Source organism: Haematobia irritans, chromosome 5 (genome assembly GCF_050003625.1).
Source record: "Haematobia irritans isolate KBUSLIRL chromosome 5, ASM5000362v1, whole genome shotgun sequence".
Lineage (NCBI taxonomy): Eukaryota > Metazoa > Arthropoda > Insecta > Diptera > Muscidae > Haematobia > Haematobia irritans.
Window position 1 is genome coordinate 7488090 of NC_134401.1, and position 18684 is coordinate 7506773.

At 33.3% G+C, this 18684-nt stretch overlaps 4 protein-coding genes across 6 annotated transcripts in view; 2 read left to right on the forward strand and 2 right to left on the reverse strand.

Moving 5' to 3' along the window:
* Positions 1 to 126: 126 nt before the first annotated feature.
* Positions 127 to 1082, forward strand: Lsm11 (U6 snRNA-associated Sm-like protein LSm11). Its single transcript, XM_075309760.1, has one exon. It carries the CDS (start codon positions 413 to 415, stop codon positions 1031 to 1033), a length of 621 nt encoding a protein of 206 aa, XP_075165875.1. The 5' UTR covers positions 127 to 412; the 3' UTR covers positions 1034 to 1082.
* Positions 1083 to 1375: 293 nt separating this feature from the next.
* On the reverse strand, positions 1376 to 7795 carry tef (teflon). Its single transcript, XM_075309759.1, has 5 exons — positions 3094 to 7795; positions 2748 to 3029; positions 2602 to 2670; positions 2464 to 2535; positions 1376 to 2402 (listed from the first exon to the last, which is right to left on the reverse strand). The coding sequence occupies exons 1-5, from the start codon at positions 7672 to 7674 to the stop codon at positions 1644 to 1646; spliced, it is 5763 nt and encodes a 1920-aa protein (XP_075165874.1). The 5' UTR covers positions 7675 to 7795; the 3' UTR covers positions 1376 to 1643.
* A 1368-nt stretch (positions 7796 to 9163) lies between these two features.
* Positions 9164 to 18684, forward strand: part of LOC142237787 (uncharacterized) — a 234103-nt gene continuing 224582 nt past the window's right edge. Inside the window, exon 1 of one of the 3 annotated variants that reach the window (XM_075309198.1) lies at positions 9164 to 9295. The gene's annotated coding sequence lies outside the window, so the exon portion shown is untranslated. Of the gene's footprint in view, positions 9296 to 15463; positions 15846 to 18684 lie in introns of those variants that run through there. The other 2 variants (XM_075309199.1, XM_075309197.1) reach the window with 2 other exon arrangements.
* nclb (PWP1 homolog no child left behind) lies at positions 11031 to 12680 on the reverse strand. The gene has a single exon (XM_075310774.1). The coding sequence runs from the start codon at positions 12564 to 12566 to the stop codon at positions 11181 to 11183; it is 1386 nt and encodes a 461-aa protein (XP_075166889.1). The 5' UTR covers positions 12567 to 12680; the 3' UTR covers positions 11031 to 11180.

An 18684-nucleotide genomic window follows, 5' to 3' on the forward strand; every position in this document is an offset into this window, starting at 1 on the left:
CGAACATAGTACTCACCTTATTGAAAGACACAACCTTTAAGTATATAAAGCTGACGTACCGCGTACCATGAATTTGAAGTAGATGTAAGACTTTTTCTATAGCTTGGCAACATTGGATTGTATAAAATAATTATAGCATAAATCAGCTGATACCAATCCCGGCTATTGTGGCTAGTGATTATTTGAATATTTTAATTTTTATTTCAAAATTGAATCAAATACCCGAAAAGACGATGATACGACGAAGGCATATGAAGAACCAACTACTGAATATGAATTACAAAACACGAAAGCGGAAGTTTCCGAAGACCCAGAGCTAAATATTGCAAGTGAGACTTTTAATCCCCTACGTTGTTTGTATGCAAGCAATTGGAAGGTGACTGAGAAACAGCCAAAAGTGGTTTACCAAAATATGGCTGCTTTTGAAAGTGCATTGAAAAAAGTGGGCATATGCGATGTGGCAAAAAAGCCAAAAACTAACAACCAACCAAAACCAGGCTCAAGCAAAGAAATGAAAACAATCCTCGTGGAAGAAGACAAAACCAAACGCCGCTTTCAGGAACATCAAATGGCCATTAAAACTCAAGTGAAAATAAAAAATAAGCACACAAGAAATTTGTTGGGCCAAATGGCTGATGCCAATAGTATTCTCAAGCCGCTAAATGATTATATCGCCACAAGACAAAGAATTCGTGTGATGGTAAGAAAGGAAAAAGGCATAAAGGGCTACATAGAAGGTACTTTAGAAATGTTCGATCGTCATTGGAATCTATTGTTGGTCGATGCTCTTGAATGTTATATACAACGCAAACACAAATACACAGAAGACAATTTAGTTTTACCAATTGAGAATCATGATTGTTCCCAGAGGCTTCGGCAATTGGGTATTAAATTGCCAAAACAGGAGGTGAAAAGTTTAAATCGTAAGACGGTAGAAATCAAACGATATCTACCGCAAATTTTCCTCAGGGGAGAGCATGTTGTTCTCATACATCCCACAGGAATCGTGGAAAATATTACAAATCCTAGTTAAGAATAAGTCAATCTACAGATAAATAAAAAAATATGTTTTTTTTACAAAAGTTTTGCCAAGAATTTTCATAGAATTAAAAACTCCTTTGGATAATCTCGATACCTGTGATGATTTGTTGTCGTTTTTGAGGGTTACAATCTAATTTTAAGAATGAAAAATGTATTTTTCATCCTCCAGGCCTGTTCAGGATAACTTTTGACTTTCCATCAACAACGAATTATCAAAAAAAATTATTATGAAACAAAATCGATTTCTGGCAAATTTTCCAAATCTATTTTTCGGCTCCCTTTAAAAAAAAACTTTCTAATATCCTGAATTCCAATGACAATTGTCGTAATAAAGTTTTTAATTTTTTTTTTAACATTTATTAAAAAATTAATAAAAATTATTAGAAATAAATCAAATGCTATAATTAGTAACAATTACTAGTTAACCATAATACAATAAGCTTAGTAAATACAACCACAAGATTCCACAATGCAATCATAAAATGGTTATATCTTTCGGATATAAATCATGTAAAGATCGAACCTATTTTTCAATAGGTATTGTATATTTTCCACACACCTATGAAAAGGTCCTCAAGACTGGCAAGTTTTCTACTTCTATTTCAATTATCAGGTCTGGACTTGGGTCTTGGAGTGGACATTTTAGGTTGCCTTTTCTGACTGCGATAACAAGTATCCATGTGATTTTTAAATTCGATTTCTGTATTTAGGGAAATTGTACATTTTGCACAGTTATAAGTGCTTCTTATTTGTGATTTCTTCAGTTCACTTTCCGCCAATGGTCGAGTGGGTTTTTGGGTCGTCTTCTCCTCAGCTTTATTTGCATCGTCTTTTTCTTGTATTTCTTTCGAGTTTTTACAAGTTGACTCGTGAGTTTTGAAAACATTTATACGTGTAAAACCTGCATTGCAATGATGACAGACGAAGGGATAATATGCACCAGTATGAATTATGCGATGATTGTAGTAACGATTTTCCGTAGTAAAGTGTTCATCACAAAATTCACAATAATATATGCGTTTTACCGATTTAGGTAGATAAGGGAACATTTGTAGATATTTATTAGTTACTACAAATGAAGGAGATTTCTCTGGAAGTTTGTTGCTGTAAACATGGGAACACCACATAACAATAAGATTGACCAAACGTTTAAGATCGCATAATTCAAAATCGACATTAAGTTTTTGATTGATTTCAGTCAGCAGTTGTTTAAAGTATTCGTCATTTTCAGCCTGCTTGGAACTAAACACTTTACTGTACTCTTTACAAATATTGGCGAATTGTTGAGCTTTACCATGAATCTCTTCAATTTCTTCCAATGTATGAAAATCTTCAATATCATCAATTTGAATAATTTTTAACTAGAAAGGAAATAAAATTTATTGAAAATATTATTTTGTAAATTAGAATATCTTAACTTACTCCAACATGATCTAACAATTCCAAATCCTTTTCCTCATTATAGTCTTTGGGTACAATTATAGGAATTGATTTCTGCATAATGAGAAAATATATATTATTTTATATTTTCTTTAACCACTATTATCTATAAATTATTACCTCAGATTTCGTTTTTAGTTTATCCGCCATGTTTTCCTTGAATTTTTCATTTGGTATTTTTTCTTCTTCCTTCAAATTTAAAATTATTACAGTAAAGATCAACAATAAAAAAGGCAATACGTTTGTCAGTATAACCATCCACTTACCACTTGTTCCATTAGTTCATCTAAGATAGCTTCTTCATTATTACTAACGGTTTTAGTGCCTTGCGACTTTTCCAGAGCCTCCTCCTTGCCTTTAGCTACGCATTTTTCCTCCATTTCCGTTAGTTGTTTATTATTTGAATCCTCGGTTTCTTCTTTTTGTTTGTTATCCTTTTCGGAAATATTTTCATCATCCATATTTCCTTCGGTATTATTTGATGTTTCACAAGAATTGTCATCCATGGGCATATCTTCATCATTTAGGTGATTTTGCTTTAAATCGCTCTGAAATTAATACAGAATAGAGTTTTGAAACAACCACGATTGAAGCAAATAGTGCCATACATACCTGGAGTAAATTTGCCACCTTATCGGTGGGTCCCGTTTGTGTTGATTCCTTTTGTTCTAATGGCTGTGTTGGTAGCTCTTGTTTTTCCTTGCCTGGGGACATGAGTGACTTTTTGGCAGGGTCAGAAGCAGGCGTCGATGATGCACGTCTTTTCAGTGGTTTTTTGTTAGAAATTGAAAAGGCTTTAGCAGCCGATCCTCTACTAATTGATTTCGCGTAACCTCCTTCCTTTTTTGGTGATGACAATATTGTTGTAGTATTTTTATCATTTGATTTCATCGTAACAGGTTCTTTCGCTTTTTGTGACAAATTTTTTGAGGCAGTATTTATAGTTTGTGCTGGAGCTACAACTTCATCGGTACCCATTAAAGTACTTGGAGATGGTTGCAAAGATTGTGATTTCTCAGATGATACAATCTTTCCCTGTTGTGAATCCATTAACGGTGTTAAACCTTCTATCTTAATTTGTGGCATCATTTTGACATTGTCATTTTGATTTCTTGAGGGTTTGGCTTTTTTAGGAATCGGTGACTTTATTGTCCTCACTTGACCCAATATGTCTGTACCCATAGATTTGAAAATTTGCTTTTTAGCATGGCGCATACGTTGCATGACTTTTTTCTTACGTTCCGAGCGAACAACAGCATAACTGTTGTAATTCAAATTTCCAGATTGTTTCAATGGTGTCTTTGACGCACCAATGGGATTATTATCTACTATGTCAATGGAGGCTTGACGTGATCTGAGACGAGAAGAAGGGGATGATGATATATTCGTTTTTGTTATGGTTATGGAAGATGGAACATTCTTAATTAGGGACTCCATTGATGGTTTCGTTGTGGCCAATATTAACTTTGGATCTTGCGATAGACTTGTTTCGGTAAAATTTTGTTTACAATAATTGGATCGGCTAGGTGTTACTTCAAGGGTGGCTGGCACAGCCTTGGCTACATCTTGTACAAGCGATACGGTAATGCCTTTAGGTAGTTTTAAACTTTCCGCCCAATTCTGATGACTCGCGGTAAGTGAAGGTGATTTTTTATTGACATGCTGGAATTGTTGAGGTGCGTTTTTGTCATATAATGGACTATTTTCAGGTGTTACTTGTAGTTTGAAAGAAGATTGTGGAGTTTTGATATTACTAGGACTGACTTGGGTAGTAGTGAAGGATTTATTTTCTCTTTGATCTCTTCCCTGTGTAGGATTACAGCGATTGATCTTTATGGATAAATTTCGAGTATTTTGGGGAGTAACAAAGTTTGAACTCCCACTAATTTTATTATCAGGTGAGCATTTTTCCTTCTCCAAGTTTGTAGGAGATGCCTGTTTTCTAGTTGTGGGAGTTTTTATGAGTTTTGTTTTGACTAAATTTAATTTACATGTTGAGGGAGATACTCTGCTAACATTTTCCTCTGGTGTTTTGGGTGTTAAAGAGCGGTTTTGTTTTCCATTAGACTTTTCTTGACTATTGAAATTATTTTTATGGTTCGAAGTTTTTGGTGTACATATATTGCCAATATTTCCCAGATTTTTAGGACTTTGCTTCAAAAACACATCTTCGACTTTTAATGGTGTCCTTTCTCCTCTATTGGTTTCGACAAAACATTTGGCTGCTGGTGCAGTTCTTTTAATCAATGATTTTTCCAATGGTATATTCTCCTGTTGTTGTTGCTTAGCATTTTGGGGCACTAAAGATTTCTGTGCATTACCATTTAGTTTTTTGGGAGATTTTTCGATAATTTGGTTTTTTAATTCTGACAATATTGGTTGGATTTTATTCGCTTCCTTTAATATAGATAAGTTATTAATTATCGGTTCAGAACTTTTTATGGGTTTTGCTAACAAGCTTCTGGCTTTTTGATTAGTTTTTTTAAACTTTCCTTGATACTTGGGTTCCTCAATAGGTATTTTTGCTTGGTTGCCTTTTTTCTGTTGTTCTTTACCAGTTTTGTGTTCTGGTGATTGGATGTTTTTTTGGGAGCAACCAATCATATTTTTAGATTGTTTAATATTATCTTTGGGATCTTCAGTTCCAGAACAGTTTTCCATAATGTTGTGGTTTTTTGAGTCATTGTCATTTCCTTCCAATTCCAATAAACCACCATCTTCTTCACCCAAAGCTAGTTGGAGAGCTTTCGATAGATCGTCGTTTAATAGGTTTTCAAAATCATCCATGTCTTCATCTTTTGTGTCAGCACTTACATTTCCGCAGCTGACGATCTTATCTTTGGGGGACTCACAACGTTCTTGATTCACAATAGTGGCTTCTTTTTCGGTTTCTGTCTTTTCATGATCATTATCTTCAGTTTTCTGTTGTAATACTTCTTCATCTTCCTTCTCCGTCATCTCGTTAAAATTTTCCTCTACTTTCTCTATATTTTTTATAGCATGATCTCCATTTATTGCAGACTCCTTTTCGCCTCCGTTAATATCTTGGTTGTCTTCATTTCTTCTTTCAGCGGTATCCATTGACATACGACCCACAAATCTGTCAAATATGGCCATATCCTCATCCATACAGACGTCTTCCTCAACTGATGCCAAATTATTACTACAATGCTTCTTTTCTGTTGCTTCTAGAATGTTCTCTAGCTTTTCTTCTCCATTACTTACATTCTGCGGAGACTCATCCTCTACAAGCGTTTTGTTTAGTACACTCTCACATTCTGCGGATGATGTAGAAGTTTCCAATTGATTTATTAACATATCCAGATCCTCTTCATTATCCAAATCCTTGTTAAGCAAAGTTTGTAGAGAATTTGGAATGCTATCCTCTTTACTGACATCTTTTTCCATATTTGAACACATCATAGTGGATGATTTATCCTCAGTTATGCCTTGTTCAAATTTCTCAGTTTCCACCAATTCCTTTTCTTCTATGGCTAAGGCCTTTTCATGATTCTCTGATGATTTCCTGCATTTCTTTGATTTTGGCGTCGCTAAAATGTCAATTGCATTTGCTGTTCTCGTAGATTTCGGAGATAACGTATATAATTTTGGTGATTTATTTTCCCCATCCTTGGTTCGTCTTATATTGACTGATGGTGATTTCAATGTTGTAGGGCCTATGGTTTGGGTTTTTATTGGATTTACCTCTTTACCAAGAGTGTCATCTTTGGAGTTGTTCCTTGTTTGAGGACTGCTGCGCATTTTTGCCATTTTATTGTGATTTGCTTCGGTTTTAGGGGATTTTGTAGGTAGGGGAACAACAAACGGAGAAGTTTTAGGGGTCTTTTTGTTTCCTGTCTTTGAAGTAGGCGTCGTAACGACAGTGCTTTCTTTAATAGCTTCGGATATCGCTACTTTATTTTTGGGCGATGGAGTATGAAATTTCTTGCCTTGTTCACACTTGTTCCTTGCTTTTGGCGTTTTCGGTGAAATGGTAAATTTATCACTTTTCTCCTTTTCCTCCTTCTTACCTGTTTCATTGCCTTCTATATAGGTTTTCTCCAAACAATCATCAATATCTATGTCATCTAAATCTAAATCAGCCATTAGTTGTAATTCCAAAATAGATTTTCTTTTTAGATATTTCGATTTTTCGTCTATCGCTTTAGATGAATTTTCTGCATTCCCTTTTATGTCCAAGGTATTATCCTTTGCCTGATCTTTGTGGTTCTCAGTGGTATCGTGTGTATCTAAAATTAAGTTATTTTCGTCCTTCTCATGCATTACACTATCATCAATATTATCCAATAAATCGTCAACATCTTCCAAATCTTCCAAGCCACTCAAAAGGTTTTTCAGGCCTTGGCATTTATTAGAATTACTTAAGGTATTTAATGTCTCGACTTTGTTGTCTTCGGTAAGGGTCACATTTTGGTCGCTAGTTTCATCATTCGATAAATTTTCTACCTGCTTTTTATTTTCTTCATGGGTAACATCATAACATTCTTTTGTGTTTGCTTCTTCTGTGCCATCCAAGCCGCATTCTAATGCTATACGTTTTAACAATGTGGTATCCATACAAGATTCATCGCCTTCTTTGTCCATATGGTGATCTTCTTCATTTTCTTTGGGTTTACTTTTCTCAACACTTTCTTCATTTTCTTTTGAATCACTATCATTCACTAGAGTTTTATCTAAATTTTCGACCAAATTTAGTGAAATATCACAATCCTCTAAGGCATTCAATATCGACATATTTGCCAAAGCTCCAACTTTCTTGCTGTGACTCTTATCACTACTAGGCCTACCTTTTCCATGACCTTGACTCAACATCGACTTAAAGGCCTTTGATCTTCTCTCTATAATATCATCGTCTGCATCATCCTCGTCCGACGATTTTAAATCATCCTCAGCTACTCCAGACTCCTCGCTCTCATATACCTCACAAGTGGTTCGGTTTACAAGCTCCTCCACAGAATATACCATTAAATCGGCATTCGCTTGGAATTTGATTTGATCTCCATGCAATTGATGAACATGTCTCATAAAACATTGCCATCTGGTGAATGTGTTGTTGTTGTTTTTGCAGTGTATACATTTTATTGCAAAAATTCCATTGGTGGCCACCATCACTTTGCCAACGTCTTGGAATTCATTCTCGTCGATTTTTGTATTATTCAAAGCAGAATGCATTTTGGAGATTTTTTTTATTGAACTAGTAAAGTGGTTTTAAATTTATTTAAATCAAAAAGTTTTAAGTCTTAAATATGTTTGAAACTTCTTTCACCGCGTCTTTCGACTGTTTGACTTTCGACTGTTACCCGCGAAGAACTACTTTGTATTGGAGCGTTTTTCATTTCTATAGGAATGCCGCACATCATAAAGGTGGCTTACATTGCGTCCCTAATTTGACGTTAAATGACTGCGTATGTGTGGCCGAAAATGCAGTTACGTGCCAATAATAGCAATAATACCGTTTTCACGGTTATTTCTCAGGGTACACTCAGAGTTAAAAAAAAAAAACAAAATTTTCATGCAATGCTGGGGTATTTCTTAATGGAGCAAAATGTAAACAATCGATAACAACGCTTCATGGAATTTTCGTTAGCAAATATAGCAATACATTTCTAATGTTTAAGGCCGATATGCACCTCTAGCGAAAAATTTCATTCCCATAAGAAATGCATTGCTATTTATGCTAACGAAATTTTCGGTAGCGTTCAATTTCGTAAGCTGGTACGCACCTCTAAAGAAAATAACAAGGTTGTCAAAAGCATATTTTGGCAGCAAACATTTAATTTATTACAATCATTGTGTGCGTAAAAGTTTTAAAAGGTCTGTAAATAATAAACAATTTATTTGAGGAATATTTGGAACATATATTAACAATTTTTAAAAGCGATTAGCTGGTTTAAAATTTGTGTACACAGCCCTGTTTTTTTTTTGTTGTAGACTTAAATAAATTTTTGCTACCGAAAATTTCGCTAGAGGTGCATACCGGCCTTTAGCGGAAATTTCGATAGAATTGTATACCGGCCTTAAATGCAAAAAAAAAAAATCCTGCAAAAATCCTATAGCATGTCAATAAAACAGTTTTACCTTGAATTTCTCATGGAAGAAAAATATAAGCAATCGATAACAAGAGCTCTTTGAATTTTCGATAGCAAACATATCAACGCATTTCTTAAAGGTAACGAGGTTCATACTAGGCCCGGTAAACATTTTATGTGTGTGCAAATATATATATATATATTTGCCACAAAATGTAAATAATCGATAACACCGCGTCCCGCAAGGCCAATAAAGCAGTTTTGTCATATACATTTCACGGAATTCTGATTTCACTCCCATAAGAAATACATGGCTAAACTGTGTTCTTGATATGCAAACAAAAATTCAGTCAGAAGTGTTTACCGGGTTTAAGAGAAAAGTGGGAAGCGACCGATAACAACGGCTCTCGGAATCTTCGTTAGTAAAAATATCAACGCATTTCTTATGGGTAGCGGAATTTGCGTTAGAGATTCCTACTAGGACCGGTAAACATTTTGTGTGCCTGGAAATATATGTATTTGCCAATCGATAACACCATCTTCCGCAAGGCCAATAAAGCAGTTTTGTCATATGCATTTCACGGAATTTTCGTTTTGCTCCCATAAGAAATACGTGTCTAAACAATGTTCTTGATGTGCAAACAAAAATTCAGCCAGAAGTGCTTACCGGAATTTAAAATTTAAAAAATTGTAATCACAGAGTTTTTGCAATAGAAAATGCAGAAATTTTAATAGAGGACTTTATACTCATAAAATGTACACAAGTAAGTAGACATTTTTATCCGATCGTAGCCAATTTATCACCAGGCAATCAAGTCCACTATAATCCAATATGATGCCATTTTTATACCCACCACCATAGAATGGTGACGGGGGTATAATAAGTTTGTCACTCCGTTTATAATACATCAAAATATCGATTTCCGACTATATAAAGTTTATATATTTTTGATCAGGGAGAAATTCTAAGACGATATAGCCATGTCCGTCTGTCTGTGTGCCTGTTTTAATCACGCTACAGTCTTCAATAATAAAGCTTTCGCACAAACTCGTCTTTTGTCTGCAGGCAGGTCAAGTTCGAAGATGGGCTATATCGGTCCAAGTTTTGATATAGCCCCCATATAAACCGACCTCCCGCTTTGGGTTATTGGGCTTATAGAAACCTTAGTTTCTATCCAATTTGCCTGAAATTGGAAATCTAGAGGTATTTTAGGACCACAAAGAGGTGTGCCAAAAATGGTGAGTATCGGTCCATGTTTTGGTATAGCCCCCATATAGACCGACCTCCCGATTTGGGCTATTGTGCTTATCGAAACCTTAGTTTCTATCCAATTCGCCTGAAATTGGAAATCTAGAGATATTTTAGCACCATAAACAGATGTGCCAAAAATGGTGACTATCGGGTGATGTTTAGGTATAGCCCCCTTATAGATCGATTTCTTGGGCTTCTAGAATCCGTAGTTATTATCCAATTTACATTTGAAATCTAGAGCTATTTTAGGACCATAAAGAGGTGTGCTAAAATTGGTGAGTATCGGTCCAGGTTTTGGTATATCCCCCATATAGACCGATCTCCCGAAATGGGGTATTGGGTTTATATAATCCGTAGTTTTTATCCAATTTGCCTGAAATTGGAAATCTAGAGGTATTTTAGAACAATAAAGAGGTGTGCCGAAAATGGTGAGTATCGGTCCATGTTTTGGTATAGCTCCCATATAGACCGATCTCCAGTTTTTATTTCTTGGGCGTATAAAATCAGTAGTTTTTATCCAATTTGCCTGAAATTAGAAATCTAGAGGTATTTTAGTACCTTAAATATGAGAGCCGAAAATGGCGTGTATTGGTCCATGTTTTGGTTTATCTCCCAAATAGACCGATCTCCCGATTTTACTTCTTGGGCTTTTAGAAACCATAGTTTTTATCAAATTTACATGAAATTTTAAATCTAGAAGTATTTTAGGAACATAAAGAGGTGTGCCGAAAATGGTGAATATCGGTCCATGTGCACTGATAATGAAAATTGCTTGAAACTAAATTATAGTTTCCAGATTTTACTTCTGGTAATCATTTAAATAATGGGGGTAAAAATCAAGGCGTTATTTCATCGTTTTCTTGCACACGACGTTTATGATTCCTCTAGAACTCAAACAAATATGGTTCTTATAAATCCAGAATCTGATCTAGTCTTCATAGGTAAAATCATTGAATTTATCTTCGGGAAGTGTACTGGTTGAACTGATCTGCTTGTCATAAAATCCCCCTGAAGTTTTTACAGGAAACTATAATATTTGATTCATGCTGGTGGGTATTTAAGATTCGGTCCGGCCGAACTTACTGCTTTATATACTTGCTTAATACATATATTAAAAATTCGAAAACTAATTGACTTTCGACCCAAAAAGAGATATCTCAAGGAGCCCTTGAGAATAATTTTTGATAAAGACATTCACTTACCAATTTCTCGTATTAGAACAATAATACAAATATGAGACCATAGTGTAACATTAAAAATCCTAATTATAAAATATATTTATTATCTATCAAAAAATTTATAAAAATATTAATTACTTTATACAAAAGTTTTGTAAAAATGTAATTCATAAATAATGAAATGACTCCAAAAACGCCTGCGTTATAGGTATGCTACGACTACTCTTGGTTTTCATCGCCCAAACCAAATACTTGACGTACGCCTGCAAAATTCTTAATGTTGTACACTCTACACCTTGGTGGTTTTTCGCCACCAAAGGCCAGTGTAAAAGGGTCCTCGGGACATTGTTTCATACACTGCAAACGTCCCATTTTAAAGTCATGAGAGTATACTGGTTTTATCTCCGATGTATTGAAGTTCCATATTTTCAAATAACCTTCTGTTGATGTTGTCACCAATAAGTTTTTCACCTGAGAGTTAAAGCATATGCCTGATATTTCTTCTTCGTGGGCTTTAAATGACCACAATAGTTTTTTCGCTTGCCTTTTGTCGGCATAGTGCAAAGAGCCATCATTAGAACCAACCATAAAGTAATTTGCATCTGAACTGTTCCATAAAACTTTTTCAACCTCTCCCGGTGTTTGCCATTTAATAAAAGAGGCATTTACAAATTCTGGATCTCGACAATCGAATAAACGCACCACTCCATCTGCACTGCCGGTCAAAATACTTTGAGCCTCTTCAGGATGGAATTCAATGCTGTGGACTTTCTCTTCAAATGCTGTAATCGTTGTATGGGGTTGGCCTTCATCCATATCCCATAGTATCAGTGTTTGATCTACAGATCCTGAAGCCAGAATGTGTTCATAATGACGATTCCAGGATAAATCTAAGACAGCATCTGTGTGGCCATAGGCCTCTTTATTCTTTTTGCGGCTTCCTTTGGAGCCCAATTTAAAGGTGGGCTCAATGGAGTCTTGTATATCCAAGTCCCAGACAGTAATGACGGGATCCATACATCCTATAGCACACATATTTCCAGCTTTGTCGCTACCCGGGTCATGATTCATCCATTCAATGCATAAAGGAAAACTCGGAAGCAAGAAATCATGATGTGTATACAAACTTTCCTCTTCTTCGTTGAAAATCCATACTTCCATACTTGCGGCATCGTCTTGAACATGACCTACAAGCAATAAATTGTCAGTTGGTTTTATTATCTCATCTTCGGCCTCAGAGTCGTCGTCTTCATCTGGTAATTGATGATCTGCATCCACAATATTTCCAATATCAACTACACGGTCAGTGCCTTCAGTATCGTATTGGTCGAACCCAAATTCATCATTGGCATTACGAACTGTAGGCTCGTCATCGTTCTCCTCATCAACATCCATATCGTTTTGTTCTTCATTGTCACCCTCTTCATCGTCGTCATCATCTTCGCCCTCACTATCCAAACGATCTTTTGTGTCTTTAATGACTCTTGCCAATTCTTCTTGGGTAAGTACGATTTTGTCAGGTTTTTCTTTGGCAATGCCACGAGGCACAAAACAAATAGCTGGGACAAAATCAATTGTTGCTTCTTGAGGTCCTTCCTCCTCCATATTTTTTGGCGATTATTATTTTAATACAAAAAACAAATAAAGCAGGATGTTCTCTATAGGAAAATGTAAACACGTGCCACTCTAGACTACAAAGTTGCCGATAAGTACTTGTCGGCTATTTTCTAGAGAAGGAAAAATAGCACGATGTTGTTGTTATCGATTTCATGTGCATGAAATCGTTAAATACGAATACAAGAGAACAACAAGGAACGTCAACAAATTCATAGCGTCTGTCGGCAGGCGAAACATTTTCTATACAACGACCACGCTATACTAGAATGCTCACCTTTTCAAGCAATGACAACCGTATTTCCATAGAAAATCGAGATCTCAAATGCAAAAATGCGATTTTTATAGTGCGAATGGCGTTTTAATAGCGAACGCTCGAAATATGTGACATAAATCAGCGACGGATATCGCCAAATTATATGGTAAATACAACCCTAGCGATAATCGGTGGGCGTTTCTGGGAAAATATTCTAATGTCACACTACTTTTCCCCTCATTGTGTTCATATTGTGGTGCTATTTTTAACTTATTACTAATCCATAATATTATGTGATGTCCTTGATCAGAAAGCTTTAACAAAATTTTTTTATTTTTTGTATCCAAATTTTGAAAATGTTGTAATTCTTAAAGGCCGGTACTCTGTTCGGTTTTCGCGTTGAAACTCCATACAAAACCAAAAAATGCGAAAAATTTGCGAAATTTTTTCCATTTGTGATACTTTGTTTTTTCGTGTTGAAAAACTGACGTTTATAGCACGGCGCCATTTGCAATGTGAATTAAGAAATAATTTATTTATTAAAAACTATTTGTGCGGGTTTATAAATCAAACACGGACCATATTTTTGTTCCGAAACTATACAAAGGATCAAAGGAATAGCAGATCAATTGCCCAAGGCAAAATAAAATGTTATTTTGTAAAAACAAGCAACACCACCAACTTAATCCAATATCGCTCCCTGTGAAATAGCGCTCCAAGCTACCTAAAAAAACGTCGCTTTCTATGTGCGAAATAATGGTTTCCATAAAAATTTTTCGCAAGAATGAACATAGTACCGGCCTTAAGGTGGAAATACATACCATGCTGCGTGCGTACGTTATATGATATTGTCAAAAAAAGTTAAAATGTGGGAACTACTATTGTTTGAGTTACACGACAAAAGTCACGTATGCATATTAGGCAAAAAGTTGACGAACTTTCAATTCAAACAAATTCAATACTGTTCAATTCTAAAATAACTTAGCAAACAAAAGTTATAAATAAAATTTAAATTTGATTTGAGAATTGGATTTATTGGTTCTGTTTTATGTTTTTATAACAAATGCGCACTTTTTTGATTTTAGCCCGGAAAATTTACTTTTGAGATTCTTTTCTAAAAACAGGCGAATTATGTTGTGAAAATGGTACCACGCATAGAGTAAATTGGGGGCGTTTTCAGCTCTGTCGACAAAGGAGAGTGCTGCGGTTGCCCTGTTTGCTTCTTTGAATTCATTTCTGCCCGCTGAAATAAAATCATTTTTTTTGGTTGCTGGCAACATTTTAAAAATGCGCATTTTGTGCAGGCAAAATGAAGGCAAAGGACGTTTTTCAGAAAAGAAAACACCATTAGTTTGAAATTTAGTAATAGACCATTTATCAGACACATTTGCATCGGCTTAACCGTCGGTGTCCAAAATTGAGTGTCAGCCGCCGCAGACTTAAATGGGTCCCCTTCATTCTAGGGGACTAAGCAGATGAATGAAATCTCCCTTTTCCGCCATTTGAAATTTAATTTTTCATACAAAAATTAGATTTCATATGTCAAAAGTGGCTATTTCGTTTATAAGGTAAGTACTATGTTCGCTTTTCGCGTTGAAATTTTCGTGGTCAAATTAACTCAATTGATGCGTAGTTTCTTGTTCCTCTAGATTTCGGCAAGACTTTACAGGAATAAGTTTGTTTTCATTTATAATTTTGGTTATTTAAGGAAAAGTAATCGCGAAAATAAAGTGGTTTTCAACTCGAAAACCGAACATAGTACCTACCCATAGTCAGAATGTGAATAATTTCCGATAAACATTTCGATAATTGCAACCATTTTGTATATCATCACAAAATGTATGTTTTACAAGAAACATGTCCCAGCAACATTGTATATAAACAAAGGGCTTTCGTGAGAAACAGTGTTGCCAGGTATTTGGTGAACATTTCCCCAAATATTAGGAATAAACCTAAATAGTTCTAAACCTCAAAAAAAAAAACTGCAAGAAAAAAGTTTAGAAATGTAAATAGTAGCAAAATGGTTTTACAAATTTTGTGAAAAGAACGTGCTGTAGTGATACACTTAAAAAAAATCAATGTAAAAAAATGATAACACAATATGTATAACAGGTTGTTTAAATCAAATTAATTAAGAAATATATAAGTGATAATTCGGTTTATAAAGTAGGAAAATAAAATTCAGGAAATATATGCATTATTCGCCAAGTTAAACATTTCCAAATTTTCTGCAGTTGCAGTGTACAAATTGTTGGAAGTAAATATTTTAATCATATTGAACTTTGAAAATGTCTTTTCAACAGAAAATGCCTTTTCAAAAGGATACGAAAGTAATGCCAATTAATACTTGTTTACAATTAGGAACTTTAGTTGACCTTAGTGTTGCCCACCCAGCCTGGCAACACTGGTCAGAAAATAAAATTCTTCTGAAAGAGAAGCTTAGAGAGCGAGAGAAGAGAACGACAACAAACATTTTATTGTTTTTGTTTTAGTGGGGTCTATTCGCTTTGCTGCTATTGTTACCATGTTTTGGGGTTTTTTGTGTAGGGAGTTTGGGAGAATTTTGTAGTTGTTGTTTGTGTTGCGTGTATCCATCTACTTGTATGTATACAAGTGTGTTGATGTATGTTTGTAGCCGTAACAGCAGCCAGCATGAGAGTCCCATTCGACTTTGCTGATATTTTCATTTTTTCGTGAAGTTTGGTCGTGGAACGGTGTTGCGGATGATTTGCGCGTGTTTTTTTTTTCTTGGTGTTCGGATAATCGGTTATCGTCGTTAAACAAAATTAATCATTTAATAACAAAACTACTACACAGTTAGTAATGGTGGTGGTAATGGTATGAAGCGGTGCGGTTTTATTCTGGGGATTAAACAAATCATATGTTGTTGAAAGCCAATCGCAAAAATTGCAAAATACCCTAAACCTATCGTATTTTGAAGTTCTAAAAGAATTTTGGAAGTTTTGTATTGTGAGTGTCTATGTTTGGAGATAAAATCGAAAAAGAATAAAAAAGTGAGTGAATGTTAGCCAATAAATATAAGAAAAATTCGAACAAAACAAGAATTTAAATAAAAAACAAACAAATTTCTGTTTCTTTCGTAAACTATTATTAAATATAATAGAAAATATTATTAAATATTAAATATACTTAACAGTATTAAAGAAAAACGGAGAAAAATCTCTGGATGTTGAACTTCTAAGTTTTTGTTTTGTGGCTTTATTCGTGGTTCCATGGTGTTGTTTGTTGTTGTTTTCTTGAATAATGTGTGGCGTTGAGATAGTGGTGAATGAAGATGAGCCGAAATTGAATCAACTTAAAAAAAAATGATTTCTTTTAATGAAATTCCATATTCCTTATGGTGCACTTATAAATGCATCGCGTGGTTATTTTAACACCTTTCGGTTTATTTTGTTTAGTTTAGAGAGGGGGAGAAGTGAAGGACAGGTAAGCACAGTAGATAATTTTTGTCCAGCAACAGTTGCTAACAAATCAAGTGGTGGTAGTTTTGTTGTTGTTCCTACTGCCCCCTCTAGTTTTGGGTGCATTTCTTGTTGCTGCACAAAAAAAGATTTTCTGTTTCGTCATCAAATATCCATAGCATCATCGGTGCTCGCTGCATCTCTGCTTCTACTGTCTTCTACTTTTTGTTGTGTTTGTTGTGAAGCCAAAAAGAGTTTCATAATAATCCATAGCAGCGAAGAAAACGGGTTTTTATCATCGTCTATTGCCAGACGGTTAGACCCAAAAGCCAAGCATCAGACACTCGAACAACTTCAACTTTATCCTACTCCAAAAAAAAAAGATACAAACAAACTGGTAAACTAGAATATAAACACAATCAATACAAAAAAAATTAAAATAGGTTGAAATCTATTTTAGTCGAATTTCAATATAAATCCAATGATTCCGGACAGAAATCTCTCATTACTGTGAGTACAGATTGCAATAACTTCACATGGAACCACATCAAAAATGATCGGTCTTAAGAAAAGATCGGTCTTAAGAAAAGCTCCTCCTCAGTATAAATCTCTCTAATTAAGAGGTACTAACATTTTCTATAAAAATAAAATTTTGACAAAATTTTCTATAGAAATAAAATTTCGACAAAATTTCCTACGGAAATAAAATTTTGACAAAATTTTCTATAGAAATAAAATTTTGACAAAATTTTCTATAGAAATAAAATTTTGACAAAATTTTCTATAGAATTAAAGTTTTAACAAAATTTTCTTTAGAAATAAAATTTTGACAAAATTTTCTATAGAAATAAAATTTTGACAAAATTTTCTATAGAATTAAAGTTTTAACAAAATTTTCCATAGAAATAAAATTTTGACAAAATTTTCTATAGAAATAAAATTTTGACAAAATTTTCTATAGAAATCAAATTTTGACAAAATTTTCTATAGAATTAAAGTTTTAACAAAATTTTCTTTAGAAATAAAATGTTGACAACATTTTCTATAGAAATAAAATTTTGACAAATTTTCTATAAAATAACATTTTGACAAAATTTTCTATGGAAATCAAATTTTGACAAAATTTTCTATAGAATTAAAGTTATAACAAAATTTTCTTTAGAAATAAAATTTTGACAACATTTTCTATAGAAATAAAATTTTGACAAAAAAAGCTTGACAAAATTTTCTATAGAAATAAAATTTTGACAACATTTTCTATAGAATTAAAGTTTTAACAAAATTTTCTTTAGAATTAAAATTTTGAAAAATTTTTCTATAGAAATAAAATTTTGACAAAATTTTCTACCGAAATAAAATTTTGGCAAAACTTTCTTTAAAATAAAATTTTGACAAAATTTTCTATAGAAATAAAATTTTGACAAAATTTTCTATAGAAATAAAATTTTGACAAAATTCTATAGAAATAAAATTTTGACAAAATTGTCTATAGAAATAAAATTTTGACAAAATTTTCTATAGAATTAAAGTTTTAACAAAATTTTCTATAGAATTAAAATTTTGACAATATTGTCTATAGAAATAAAATTTTCTATAGAATTAAAGTTTTAACAAAATTTTCTATAGAAATAAAATTTTCTATAGAAATAAAATTTTGACAAAATTTTCTATAGAAATCAAATTTTGACAAAATTTTCTATAGAAATCAAATTTTAACAAAATTTTCTTTAGAAATAAAATGTTGACAACATTTTCTATAGAAATAAAATTTTGACAAATTTTCTATAGAAACAACATTTTGACAAAATTTTCTATGGAAATAAAATTTTGACAACATTTTCTATAGAATTAAAGTTTTAACAAAATTTTCTTTAGAAATAAAATTTTGACAAAATTTTCTATAGAAATAAAATTTTGACAAAAAAAAAGCTTGACAAAATTTTCTACCGAAATAAAATTTTGGCAAAACTTTCTTTAAAATAAAATTTTGACAAAATTTTCTATAGAAATAAAATCTTGACAAATTTTTCCTTCAAAATAAAATTTTGACAAAATTTTCTATAGAAATAAAATCTTGACAAATTTTTCCTTCAAAATAAAATTTTGGCAAAATTTTCTATAGAAATTAAATCTTTGCAAATTTTTCCTTCAAAATAAAATTTTGACAAAATTTTCTATAGAAATAAAATTTTGGACAATATTGTCTATAGAAATTTCTTTCGACCGAAACAATTTTTTTTATACTAACCACAAAAATTTGATCAACAACTTCAAAATAATTTTTTTAATTTGGTAGATTTTTGATAAAATTCTATTCAAATTTTGGTAGATTATTTTTGGCACGAGTGGCATCCGTGGTCCCTACCCCAAAAGGATGGGTTCTATACTAAATTTCTCATTCCATTTGTAACACATGGTTGGCTAAGACTCC